The sequence below is a fragment of the Aythya fuligula genome, chromosome 14, assembly GCF_009819795.1.
Source record: "Aythya fuligula isolate bAytFul2 chromosome 14, bAytFul2.pri, whole genome shotgun sequence".
Classification (NCBI taxonomy): domain Eukaryota; kingdom Metazoa; phylum Chordata; class Aves; order Anseriformes; family Anatidae; genus Aythya; species Aythya fuligula.
Genome location: NC_045572.1, coordinates 17,721,750 through 17,735,760, shown reverse-complemented (window position 1 = coordinate 17,735,760; position 14,011 = coordinate 17,721,750). Strand labels below are relative to the sequence as shown.

Here is a 14,011-nt window from a genome sequence, read left to right as displayed (position 1 = left end):
ACAAATTATGCTGGGGTGGATATAGTGTTTTTTATTGCATCAAGCGAATTGTGGATGTTATTACTTAATCAGAATTAAAAGCAGCAGATGAGCTACACTTTGTTATCATGCCCTCAGTCAGTGCTTATTTATAAATGCTCCAAACATTCTCCTCTTAAATCTTTCCACTTCTGCTTGGGATAAGCCATGCATTGTTTCCACTTGCTACAGCAGCCATGTATTCACCTCATTAATTTTTCACCCTTTTTGTCCTTATTGAAGTATAGGTTTACAGGAGAGAAGTGGTTCTTAAATTAACTGGGCATTGGTGCTGTGTTATAGAGGGGTTGTTTTGGCAGGCTGACTTGAAAGTCGTACTTTGTGCATAAGGAACAGTCACACTTTTTACAGTTCTCTTTTTTGCTTGCTCACAAGAGCGAGCAGCAGTGTTTTTGTGATGAACTTGCAACCTGGCATCCACCCAGCTTTCAGTTAACCTTGTGAAAACTGTTTTTAATCTCTAAAAAAGCCCCCCCAAACCCTTTACTTCCTTACCAAAGGGAATGAATGATTCCACTGCCAGCTAATAACGAAATGTGTCTGCCTTGCAGCGGGTTAAATCTAGCTCCAGTAGCTCGTCTCAGAGGTACTTGGGAAAAGTTACCGAGCAAGTACGAAAAGCACCTCAGAGACCTTCAAGATCTTTTTGATCCATCTCGAAACATGGCAAAATACCGCAACATCCTTAGCAGTCAGAGCATGCAGCCTCCAATTATTCCACTCTTCCCTGTTGTCAAGAAGGATATCACATTTCTACATGAAGGTAATGTCAAACATGGAGAAATAATAAACCAGGCATTGAATGCATTTTAGCCCTTTCTTCAGTGCTCCCTGATTCAACAGATGCCTAAAAGAAAGGTGCCGTTGGTAAGGTGCTTTTGATGCATCCCTTTAAGGATTAAAATGCAATTTAACTCTGAATGCATAATAGAAGTGACTGATCCCAGATAAAAATTAGAATTGTGTGTTTTTAAAATTTGGAAAGCAATGCTAAATCACTGTCATAAAGTTTAGGATGAAGGAGTTGGTGAGTATGCTGACTAGTAATTACCCTACCAAAGAAATGTATTTCTCTTACAAAAACTTGTTGCTGCAGTGTTTCTAGGTTTTCATTCTATGTTGTGGCTTTCAGACAGCTACAATGATATAACACCTCCTACTCTTGCTTTCAGCATTTTCAAGGGGTTTTGTTTAAACATTTCATTTTTTGCTCCTTACACTGAGTTCTGTTCACAATTGGTTAAGGTGAAACATTCCCAGCTGTACCATATTCTTGCTTTGGATCTTTCAGAACTATTTGAACTAATTGCATGAAGTGAATGCTGTTGATGTCAGTTTTATTGATATGATATTAACGTCTAAGTCAATGAATTTGGGCATAGTTCTTGTGGTCCTCTTTCCTCCCACTAATACATGTTAATTAGAAATAGATTAGCAAAAGCAATGCTGGATAGTGTTAGTGGGTGTTAGTAGGCCTGACTGTCATTTGTGTTTTGCCAAAGTTTCTTGTTTCTTGCTCTTTTGACTAAAGCAGTCTTGTTGGCAGGGAGGGAGGAAGACTAATGTGGGGTACTAGAAACACATTGCCCATAAAAAAAAAAAAAAAGAAAAGTGTTCTTACTCTTTGTGTGTGTGTGTTTCAATTATGCAGGAAATGATTCTAAAGTGGACGGCCTGGTAAATTTCGAGAAACTCAGGATGATTGCCAAAGAAATCCGCCAAGTTGTCAGAATGACCTCAGCAAACATGGATCCGGCCGTAATGTTCAGACAAAGGTGTGCAATTTAGAAAGCTAGTAGGACTGAAGGTGTCTCAGAGTGGGTAGGGATCTGGGTTTGTGTGTGCATCGCTCTGTTAGTATTTCATTGTGTAACATACCATTGACATTGACCATCAGAACCAAAATCTATCAAAATATAGCTGATAGATGCTCCGAGGAGTTACTTTTAATGACTGCTAAAACAATTTGCCTTCATAAAGCAAAGGAGAAAAGGCTCAATAAAATATTAATCAGTAGAATTTAGGGAGAGGTGTAGTATCAGATGAAAATAATATATAAACAAAACACATAAATCACCCATATATAAATCTGAGTGTTGCTTTTTAAAAAAACAAGAGAAAGTTCACTGTTAAAAAAAATAATTTAAAAAAAAGTAACTTATTTATTCTAAGCACAGCTTGCTCCACCTACATAATGCTTCATATCTTCAGGCTGTAAGCAGGTGGAGAGTGTTTTCTTAATTTTTCCTTTTTTTCCTGATTCGTGATATCGTCAGCCTCTGTGTTAACAAACTGCAGAGTAAAAGCACCACGACTTCTAATCTGATGTTGATTAGCTCTAGATTATATTTAGTGGAACTAAGTAATTTCCTGGATCTGTTTTGCTTCCTCCTGGCTGAAGTAAAAGCGCCAGCGGCCCCATCGTGTCTGCGAGGATCCTGATGCCACCTCTGTGGCCTCAGTGTGCAGCCCAAATAGGGAGCAGGGGACAGTGAATCGCTGCAGTTTTTCCTTGGAAAAATGTCAGGATAACCTTTCAGGTTGCCTGTTAGCCTCTTAGCATGTCTGCACTGGAGACAGAGGCTGTTTCTCTGCGGTCTTGTAATGGTCAGGATTCCCAGATGATAATGAATCCCGCTTGGTTTTTGTTTTCAGGGCTGGCTATAGGCAGACATAAGAATTTTGATTAAAATTGGTCAGATGGAAGTATGAGACAAAAATAACGGATCCCTTGTTAACATTGTTTAGGGATGGATTCCCTTCAAAGCAGGGGGTCACCTTCATGCTCTTGTACTTGAATTACCCAAACTTCCCTTTTAACATAAAATTATAAAGTTCCTTATCAGTAAATTACAGTTGCTTTTTAGAAAACTTGATGTTCACAAGTGAAATTTATCTATAAATAGACTTCCCCGATGCTCTTTCCATCTTCTGAGGCCTAATGAAATCTAATCATTAGCTGAATTTACTAGTAAATAAATAGTTACCCTTTAGTGTCTTTTTTCAGAATTACAGAAGACATTTTAATGACCATAATTTAAAATGTACACACTAACATAAAATGCATACGCATCTAATATTAGCGATAGTGCCAAAGATTAAAAGAAAATAATTCCATGTTTTCATCATTTATATTCATTTTCATTGCCTCTGGTGTTTGATCTATCAGTTTGTGTTATGAAGCACCAACAAATGTTTTTGAAGAAGATGAAAAATGAACAAGAAAAGATGTTTGTTAGTGGTAACATGAGACTTGCTAACAAGTTCATTACCAATTAATATAGAGCATCTAGTTTTTCAGCGGGTATTTGGCAAACAGCTTGTTTTCCAGCAAGCAATCAAGAGAAAATAACATCATAAACTCGAACGCTGATGATTTCTCATACATTTACTGTGGTCCTAATGCATATAATAAGTTAATGCAATTGCATTTTCTACAGTATGAATAAGTTAAAAAGCCTTTGCTTGCTCCATCAAAATTGAGTTTGTCTTACGGGACATACTTAACAAGAATATTTAACTTGCGTTTGGTTTTTAAATTCAGAGCTTAAATTTAAAAATAAACAAAAAACTGATAGATGTTCTTCCATGTTGAAGTGTTTGAACGAGTCCTGTCCTTGCATTCCATAAAAACGTTGTGTTGTTGTGTGAGAAGAATTTGCTGTATAGAGATCTTTTCTTTTCTGTTCTTTCCTGTCTACATCTTTCTTCCTGACTCTCAACTGTTTTATTTTTTTCCTGTGCTTTTCTGTTCAAATACATGCTTCAATGTATATGGCTCTTGCTTACAGGAAGAAGAGGTGGAGAAGTTTGGGGTAAGTGTAGAGATGAATGCAACTAAGATAAATAAAGATTATGCAACTCTTAACATACTGCATCCTCCTCGTTAGTGCATGCACCTGAAATACAGCATGCATTTTATTAACCCTGCAATACATATATTTTGGAAAACAGGAATAAGGGAGTTACAGTCAATTTTATACTGCAGCTATAAAGATTCTGAGTTGCTTCTGTGTGCTGGATAAGTCCTTTGCGTTTTGGCTTACTGCATAAAGAAAAAAAGCTGCTGTGCAGTTATACTGGAAGGCGAACTATTTTTGGAAATAAATAACGTGGTCTTTACATGTAAAAAAGTTTTAAGCCATTACGCACTATAAACTGTAAAGATGCATTGAATTGTGATAATATATAAATTCCCCTTCTGAAGTTTGAGTCTAAGCTCCAAATTATTTGTTTTTTAGTATATATACAATGTATTTCACATTTCATACACCAGAATCCTCACTGAAGTTTTACTTGTGCGAGGACTGACTGTCGAAATGGCTACAAATGAGATTAACAAGGTTGGCTAGTGAAGTAGCTGACTCTTCCACATAACCAGGGATTTTAAGATGACATGGTAGCAATATTTTGTGTGTTCTTATGTGTTTTTTGCACATGACTTATCTGTGTTCCTCAGCCTATGTGCCGTTGCACACTCTGCTACTTGACTTATTATGGGCATCTGGTTTAAAGCCAGCTCTGCTTTAGTCTGCCAGCATTTTGCAGGAGGACGGATGCAGGAATGCTCCCGGTGGTTTGCTCTTGCTGCAAGTGCCTTGCAAGCCGCAGAGGAAGCTTAGTGTGGCAGAGCCATCAGCAGCAGCAAGCACCCAGGCTCAGATTTACCCTGCCAGCAGTGAGGGCGACAGCAGCATCATCTGCACTAGGTGGACAGGGGAGAGCAGGCTGGGATGCCAGTCCCTGAAGTGAGCTCAGCATCCTGTAGATGCCCCCGCGGGGGAGCTGGGCTAGCAGCAGTCAGTGGTCAGTGATCACCTGCACCCAGTGCAGCTCTCAAAGAGAGTGCCTGGACCCCCTGAGCACCCTGTCCTGCTGTCACTGCCTTTCCTCCCAGCAGTGTGGTTGGTGATCTGTAGCCTTTGAACACAAATCAGTAACAAGAAATGATTTTTAAGGAAAATGAAATTAAATTGACTCAAAAAGTCAAGTCTAGACTTAAAAGAAACTGTGCACATATGAAATTAAAGATTACATAATCGTTAACAGAAAGATAATTTATATTCCTATAGAACAGGTAATAGTTTGGGTTTTACCTGTAGTGGAGATCAGTGACTCCTTGCTTCAAATAGGTGTTAACAGTCCATCGTGCCATCTGTTGCTCTTCACCTTTAATAGTCTTAGCTTTTTATTTAATTAAGCGATACGTTTCCACTCTGGTTTTTAAGCTTATATTTTCTTTTAGTTTAAGTTATTAAACATCTTAGAAAATATTGCAGGCAGGTGTCTTCCACCATTTCTTTGTTTTTAAACTCGGTGCGTTTGATTCTTCAGGCATCTTCAAACAATATGTTTAATTCTGACTCTGAGCTATTACAGCTCTTCTGTGCTGGAGTTTGTTTAGTCTGCCACTTATGGGTCTGTAAATGCACCCAAGGTTTTGATAAGTAACCTTACTAAGAATTTAGCCCTTGAAAATGAAGTTAATTCTGTTATCTCTATTTATTAAAAAAAATAAAAATAAAATTGGTTAGGACAGAGGTGGCTGTATGACTTTTAAAGTCAAAGCAGTTGATGTGTATATTTAACTAAATCAAGGTCAATTGTTTGGTCACTGATTCAGTGTGAACAGGAGTGACAGCCATGAATAGTAATTGATGTGCATTAATGATTTAGTTAACTGATTTATTTTTGCTTCAGTTGCTAATAGAATTGGCAGCTCAGAATTAGGCATATTCAGGAGCTTTGTCTTTCATAAATGTGAGTCTATACATGTCTGAGTATATGTATGTCATCACTGCCTTCCTGACCTCTGTTGGGATCTGATTTTTAATGAGCTGCTCTTCTGTGGAGTTTTTACTTAATTGGAGAAATAAATTAAGCACACAACAAAATGTACTTTGCATATTTAACACAGTTTTTCCCTTATTTAAGCATAGTCCGAAGCTCAGTTTTCTAGGAGGATTACAGTAGTCACTCACTTCTGTAGTCAGCTGGATTGTAAGAAGTTTCTGGCATAAGCCTGAAGCATACAGTGGGTACCAGCTTCCTTAAACCAACAAAGTTATCAAATTTATCCACTAATACTGTCTGCAGAAATAGCGTGGGGTTTGCAGAACAAGCCATGATTCATTAGCTGAGCAAAATGGGAACTTTACACAGTGTTGCGCCTCGTTCTTGCTAGTTCCACACTTTCATGTGCAGCCCTTTCCTAGGCTCCAGTTGCTGCTATCAGTTTTACCAGAACATTTTAAGACAACTGTTGTTTTAATGCTGTTCATCTTTTTAACTCATTTGCATCAGCATGCACTAGCCCTAACTGAAGATTATTAATCTGCTTTGGGGTGTGCTACTTAAGCTCCTCGTTGCTGTCGAGAGCCAAAAATTGACCGCTTTGCTCTTTTCTTTTCTAGGTCCCTGAGCCAGGGCAGCACGAACTCAAACATGCTGGATGTGCAGGGAGGCGCTCACAAGAAGCGGGCCCGGCGCAGCTCACTGCTCAACGCCAAGAAGCTGTACGAGGACGCCCAGATGGCGAGGAAGGTGAAGCAGTACTTGTCCAACCTGAACGTGGAGACAGACGAAGAAAAGATCCAAATTCTGTCACTGCAGTGTGAACCCGCATATAGCACTCGTAAGTACGGTTATATGTAAGGGTAGATTACCACCAAATTGGTGAAAATGTTGTTCCTTCCCTAGAAAGACCCATTTAAGATCTTTCTCTTCTCCCTTCAAGAAAAATTGCTCTAGGAAATAACTTGTTTGTCAATTCATATCTTAACTAATGTGGTTTCAGCAAGCCAGCATTTATATTCTGATCTTGGTTGAGTTCAGAAAACTTCAGTGATTTTTTTTATTTTGACCTTTAGTTCTTAAACTCCGTGTCATTTTAGCAGTCTGGAAGGGAATTCAATAGTACATTAGCTATATTCTTGCCCTGCTGTCCTTGTACAGAATTAGGAAGGATAAAAGTAACGTTTACCATATGAACAGCAAGAAAATGAAAAGAGACAAAATCAATATAAACTGCAATGACTTACAGCTTAGAATAAACAAAGATTGCTGAGAAGCAGAAGTCAAGTCAATATTGACTGATGGGATTGACATGGCTTGACAGTCAAAAATAGAGGACTACAGCAGGACAGTTTTCATAATTTGAAGTCCTGTGCAACTGTCCAACTAAAACTATCATCTGCTCTCTTACACAATGCAGTGACTTCTTATTTCAAATTGAGAAGAGGTAATTTCATTTTATTTTGGTTCTGAGAGATTTTCAAATGCCCCAACCATGGAGTTGTCTCAAAATAGAACAGTAGTAACCTTGCTAATCAAAATAATGTTTCATGCTTGTCTGATGTACAAACACAGCATTTTAAGTCGTTTTGGTCCTCAAATACCATTTTATCTGTGATAAGTTAAGATCATGAATAGATGATGACATCTTGAAGATAAGATTTTAGGTCCTTTCCATTATTCAGTATTAGGAGTACAAATCCCTGTTATTTCCCAAAGTGCCTTCCTATGCATTTCTTCTTAAATAGCAGTGATATAGGAAAAGGCCATACTTAGTTCCCTTTTTGAAAATGTTAAATTGTGTTTTCACACGGATTTTATGCCTGAGGTCGCAGGAAATCACAGGTAGCTCTGAATAGGAAGATGCAAAGCATCTGTATGCTGATAGAGGTATGCTTCCAGTGCTCTGTTCGGCTGTGTAGGTAATGGAAGATATGTAATGGTGGTTTTATGCACTCTTTTTTTCCCCCTGTAGAAAAAACAAAGCATGCCAGGATGAATTCTTAATAGATGATATATGTGAATACATAACAGGTGGTTGTATTGTGCCCAGGAGACGAATATAAATGTTATGAGGTTATTTTTCAATTCTTTTAAATTAGGCACATATGATTTAAATAAATATTGTTTGAACAGTGCTAGCCATAGACATTTGGAAGTTAAAATCTGGGAATATATATTGACTGTTTTACTCCCAGCAGTTAAGCAAATCAAGTCCTTTTTTTCTTAAGCTTCAAAAAAGGAAAATGAAGGCTAAATGGACTTGCAAATAAATATAGAAGAATGGCATATTATCAAAATATATCATAAATAAAGGAAAAAAAAAGGTTGAGATCATAGTCATAATTTGCAGAGCTAGCAGAAAGAATGGGAAATGAATGCGGAGCACAGGGGAGCATCTCCTTATGGTTTTTGTTCCAGTGGAGCCGGAGCAATATAATGTTCCAGGGGAAGGTGCTCTGCACATGGTGCATTTGCCCACGTTACGTATATAAATTTTAATGGGGTAGATTTGAGTCAGGGATCCTGGTACGTAGTTTTGCAGATGGTTTTTGTGCAGATAACTTTTTCTGCTCATGTTCAGACAAGTAGGAGGTACAGCTGCCCACTCGTATCTCAGAAGTGAAATTCTCCTACCTTTGCTAGCAGGAACAATGAGCAGGGGTTAATCTGCAATCCACACATTTCCAAGGTAATTTGAGGGAAGTCAGATGGTCTTAACTTCAGAGTTTATTAATTGCTGTGTAATTAAGGTAGAAACTGAATCCGTTCCCTGCGTTGCAAATCAATTGTGCCACCTAGTGAACGGTTTGATGCCGGATGCAAAGCAACCTCTCCTTCTCTCTTCTGTGGCATAACATAATTTTGAAAGAGATGTTGCTGTTAAGTTTTTGTGCCCTATGTACAAGCATTTAAAATATGGAATATAATTGTAGTAGAACTAAATAACTTTTTTTTGTTCTAGATAAAGTACTTGTATGACACTTCAAAAAGTTTAGTTTTTTAGTTTATTTTTTTTAATGTCATTTTATGCACCTGTCTCTTCAGTGCAACAAGCTAGGAATGTTTGGAATAAAAAACATTTTGAATGTTCAATCTGCTTCGTACCATGGTTGCTTTTGACTGTTTGTAATTAGAATGACTGTAATAATCCTGCCGTTCAAAGTGCAAGATATTTATGTCCAGTTTTTCCATAACAGTGACCAAGAATTTAAGTGAGAGAAGAGGGGCGAAATCCTCCGAAATGTCTCCAGTACCCATGAGATCAATCGGCCAAACCACTAAAGCACATCAGCATCAGCAGAACAGAATGAGTCAAGTTCTTCAGGTTCCAACTGTGAACTTATATCCCAGTAGAAAGAAGGGACTGACAAAGGATCATGTCACATTCAGTGAGTATCTTCAGCTATCTGGAGCTGTTTGTAGCTGGATGGATTATCTGAGACCTCTTTATGCATGTATCTCAGTTAGTCATTCAAGAAAATGACTTAGACTTCTAACTAAAGTGATCTTACTATGTCTCTTGAGCAGGCCAGATGTACAGGATTAAGTCTGTTGCTCTATATTCCCAGATTCTAAGGAGATCTTGCTGCAGCTGAGTAGAATTGCATAGTTTGTTTATTTTCATGACAAATGAAGTATGATACTTCTCAATGAAATCATTGGAACAAGTCAAACACATTTAATATTTTAAGCTCTGGAACACAGTTATAACAACCTTATTGTCAAAAGGAGAAACACTTGTTACTAGTTGTTCCTAGTGAGCATTACATTTCTTTTGTTTCTACATTTACCAGTTGCAAAGCAGTATTATGCATTAAAATGCTTTTGGTGTATTTGCATAACTGTTGGGTCATTTAAAAGGTAAGGTTATTTTAAATGGGTTATTAAATAAAATTAGTTGCAGTTAATAAACGATAGGAAATGATTCTATGATACACTGAGCATCAAAGTTCATTAAAATAGTTTTAGAAAAAAGTCTGTTGCAGCATATGTGTTATAACAGTGGTTGTAGTTACTGTTTATTCTCAATTCTCCTCTTGAAAGCCTGTGCATCTTGATATATTCCAGAAGCTTTTTTGAGAGGTATTTCTTCACTCCCTTATGTTCAGCGTTAATATAACAAACTGAGAAATTTAATGAACTCTTTACCACTGTCCTGTGCAAGATGGCAAAAGATACTGAATTATCAGTTTGCTAAATACTGTGGTAAACTGATTTTGCTAATTGTGCTGTGTTCTGTATAGTGCCTGCAATTACTGATTTAAGAACTCCTGATTCAGATCTTGAATGCTTTTGTTGGCTATGGTGAAAATTGTTTTTAGCGCTGTCCGAACAGTGTCAAGGGCAAGGTTTTCCTCCAAGCTTTGTGCTTTATACAGTTCTTAGTCCTTTGTCAAACCTACAACCAGAGTATCTGTGGGGATGGTTCCAGTTGCGGATGTTTCAACGCATTTCAGTTGAGCAGCTGGCAATAGTAGCATCAGTGGCCATGGCGTGCAGAATTCATCCAAGCATCTGCTCCCGTATTTGTTGAATTCTTCAGTGATTGTTCAATATGATGTTTTTGTGGCCACAGATATTGCTAACTTGAAAAAAGAATAATATGTAGTAAATGATTGCATTGTTGTTGTAGGTACAGGCTCTCCACAGAAGTCATTAAGCTTGTCTGAGGAAGTAAGTACTAAGAAGCAGACAGAAGACACTATGTCCATGGCATCTTCTTTGCACTCCAGCCCACCAGCTTCCCCTCAGGGCTCTCCACGCAAAGGTACGTGTGCTTCATCAGTGCTCACAGTGTGCAGTGTCTGTGTGAGCAGCTTGTGCCAGTGCTCTACAAAAAACAGGGTAACAGTGTGAGGAACATTCCTTGGTAATTACATGTAAGAGAGATAGTAATTAAGTTATTTCATATCAGGAATAGAACCATGCATTCCTGTCAATTAATAATAGACGTTCTTTTCCAATGTGTTTGTGTTTTAGCCTTAAAAGTGACCTAATGTGTAAGGAGTGGAATAATTAATTTCATTAAAATAGCTTAAGTGCTTCTGACAGAATTCCCTATAGGTCTTAGATGCTTTGACACCCACCAGTGCATCATTCTGGATGTAGGTGACCACTAAGGTTACTGTGATGCGCAGACTTGGGGATTTCCTGAAGACAGCGGGGTTGCACACAAACTGCAGCTGTTGTGACATCTTACATTTTTGCCTAAGGTAGCTGGAATATCGGGTGATTAGCTGGAGCTGGCAATAAAATACTGCTGTAATTCTCCACAACAGATGGTTTTGATAGCTACGAAAGAAGTGCATTCATCCAAATCCCAGGGTTGTTATTCATATTTTTGTTCTTATGCACAGGGCTTTGTATATATCCCTGTCTATCATGATGCCCCAAGAATCCCTTTTTCTGATATCTTCATCTTAAAAGACCTGCATCACTTCATCGTTAGTCAAGCTTGGATGGGAATTCATTTGAAATCTCTTAACACCACTTTCTAGTCAGCCAGTGTGGTCAGTGTTGAACAGTGTAAGGCATTTCTCCATCCCTGCTGCGCTGCTTTTGACTCACTGACAGCCCAGAGCCGCTGGGTTGGCATGGCATGGCATGGTGACTTGCTGCGTCTTCTCACCTGTTGCAGTGTGAGATCGTGCTGGCCCATCCACTTTGGCTGTCACAAGATCTGTTTCCCTTAGGAGAATGTCACTTGTTTTACTTAAACACAGCGTATGTACAAGAGCCGTAACTCCTTGGATTGCCAAACCTGGTTCCACTGAGATTCCACTTCTCTTGTATTTCTCTTATAAACATGTTATGTTTGCTGACTTTCTTTGTAAATAATGTTTTATTTCTTTGGGGATTATTTCATTAATTCAACTTGCTTTTGGCCTATTTTTAGCACTGAATTAATTTGATTAAGGTAATCCGTATCCTGTTGTGTGCGTACTGTTAACGGCTTATTGAACTAAAATTAGGTGCTTCACAGACAGCTGGAAGACATAATTTTAGGCATGAACACAGTTCACTAAATCTTCAATTTAATTTTCTTTTAAGTTGTACCCAAGTCACGTGCAAATAAGACCGAAGAATTATTTTTTAAATCAACGCATTGCTTTTGCTGTTACTTACCGAGATCTGTCTGTGTGCACTTCATTGTAGTTGGTAACATCCAGAGGTCGGATAACTGCAGTCAGATGAATCTGTCTGGGTCTTCCTCATCCCTCGCCAGTGAAACCAGCAACAAGAACAGCGGACAGCGCAGCTACGGAATAGGTGGGGCTTACTTACAAAAGAAAATTCAGATGATTGTCAAAGCGAGAGGCAGTTCTGACGTAAGTGAAAAGGCAGAAAGAAAGGATGAGAGTGAAAAGGCAGAAGCTGAGCGTGAGCGCAGGAGAGAGAAGGGACTGCTGTTTGGAAGACTTAGGGAAAGAAGCTTCTCCAGGGAAAGAACAGCCTTTACTGCAAAAAGGGAAACAGAGCACATTCAAGCCTCAGAAAGCAGCAAAAAACAAAAGGACAGAGACAGTGATGCTCTGAACACAGCAAGTATCTATAGCAACAGCAATCTACTGACATGTGACTGTCTACAGATGGGGCCTAGAAGGAGAAGGAAGACTCTGTGATGTATTTTTAGAAGAAAGACTATGATGTCCATTCCATATCAGATACACTCATGTAACCCAAGTTATGTTAGCATTATGCAGTTGCATACAGGCTCGTTAAAATATGTTTAATTTTTTAATGTACTTCCGTTCACCTTTTCAAAAATAGAAGGTATTTGTGTCAGTATAACTAATCACCCTTACAGTGTAGTAAAAGAAATAATGTGAAGTTCAGAAAATCAAGGAACAGGTACAGTGAGTTTTGTTGTTTAGTGTTTTGCAAATGCCAGTGAAACAGAAAGTTCTGTAATGTTCTTTACATTTGACTCAAAGTAGTCCTTTGTACTATGTAAAACAGATGATCACTTCCAGCGTTGGTGGGGTTTGTGTATATTTGCATTGGCCACATCTTATTCTGCTAAGTTTTCCAGCCTGGCAAAGATTTGCATTTAGGCTGTTTATGTATGTGTGCCGTTATTTAATGACTCAGCTTTCAGATAGTGCTCATCTGTTTAACAAGGAGGAGACCTTTTGTTCTACAGATCTTTGAGGTACTTGAAGAACAGTGTCTTAAAAGGGACACAGTGAGAACGTTTCTTAACTGTAGTACAGTGGTGTTAATTTTAGAGAGCAAAATAAAGAATATGAGGTATTATTACCAAAGGAAAGGAAACTAAAATTTGACATTAAAAACACTAGTCTTAAATTTTTTGTTATTAATAAGTTTATCAGTTCTCTAGTTGGATAATATTGATGATATTTAATGCTCGTATAGCTCTTACAATTGTACAGCAATAAGTAAGCTTAAACTGTGAAATCTCTCAAACTGTGAGCTGTATGCTCAGTGGCATGTATACCAGTGGCTCTAGATGCCATGTTATACAATCTGTGTTGTTTTTTGTGGACTTGATGGCATCGGTCTTCTGTATTAAGTTGTGTGAACCACTGTCATGGTTTTTAATTGCCTGATCACTTCACATTTTCACCTAATTGATGTGAATATATGACAGTTCAGCTCAAAGGCACAGGTAGGTAAAAATGAAGTGAAAAATTGAGCAATTGGCAGGAAACCGGGTAACACAAAATCCTAATCTGAGGACTATGTCAACTATGTATTGATATGGTCTCCTGTAAAGAAGGCAGGCAATGTTTTGATTAGTTTACATACGCTCATTTAACTATACATGCAGCAGTTGTTGATGCAGTATTTTCAAATAAAGGTTCTAACTTTGTAATTTTATGCACGTAATGTAAGGCATATCGTAGTCTGTTTCTCAGTGAAGGTAGGATAAGGCAGGTTTGTATAACTTGACATGCAGTGGATTCGCTGTAGAGAAACTCAGTGGGAACTTCAAGGAAAAAATATTTAAATGCAAACAAAAAACAACAGACAACAAAATAACAAAAAACAACACAATGAAACAGTTATTAATCCAGGACCTGTTGCCCTCAAACAAATGGGAACAACCCACAGCTGTGCACAGGGACAGAGTTATGTGAGGCAAAATATTTTTAAAACAAGCAAAGCAAATGGCTTTACCAGACACCTCCTGAATTTGTTGCCTGACGATACA

General features: G+C 38.1%; 1 protein-coding gene across 2 annotated transcripts in view; it reads left to right on the top strand.

Annotated features, from left to right (window-relative positions):
• Window positions 1-14,011, top strand: part of RAPGEF6 (Rap guanine nucleotide exchange factor 6) — a 112,630-nt gene that overhangs the window by 88,707 nt on the left and 9,912 nt on the right. For both annotated transcript variants that reach the window (XM_032196874.1, XM_032196875.1), the window contains 7 exons: window positions 591-802; window positions 1,691-1,814; window positions 3,831-3,854; window positions 6,453-6,673; window positions 9,033-9,224; window positions 10,469-10,603; window positions 11,992-12,105. In XM_032196874.1, the coding sequence (XP_032052765.1) occupies window positions 591-802; window positions 1,691-1,814; window positions 3,831-3,854; window positions 6,453-6,673; window positions 9,033-9,224; window positions 10,469-10,603; window positions 11,992-12,105 (1,022 nt within the window). The remainder of the gene's footprint in view (window positions 1-590; window positions 803-1,690; window positions 1,815-3,830; window positions 3,855-6,452; window positions 6,674-9,032; window positions 9,225-10,468; window positions 10,604-11,991; window positions 12,106-14,011) is intronic.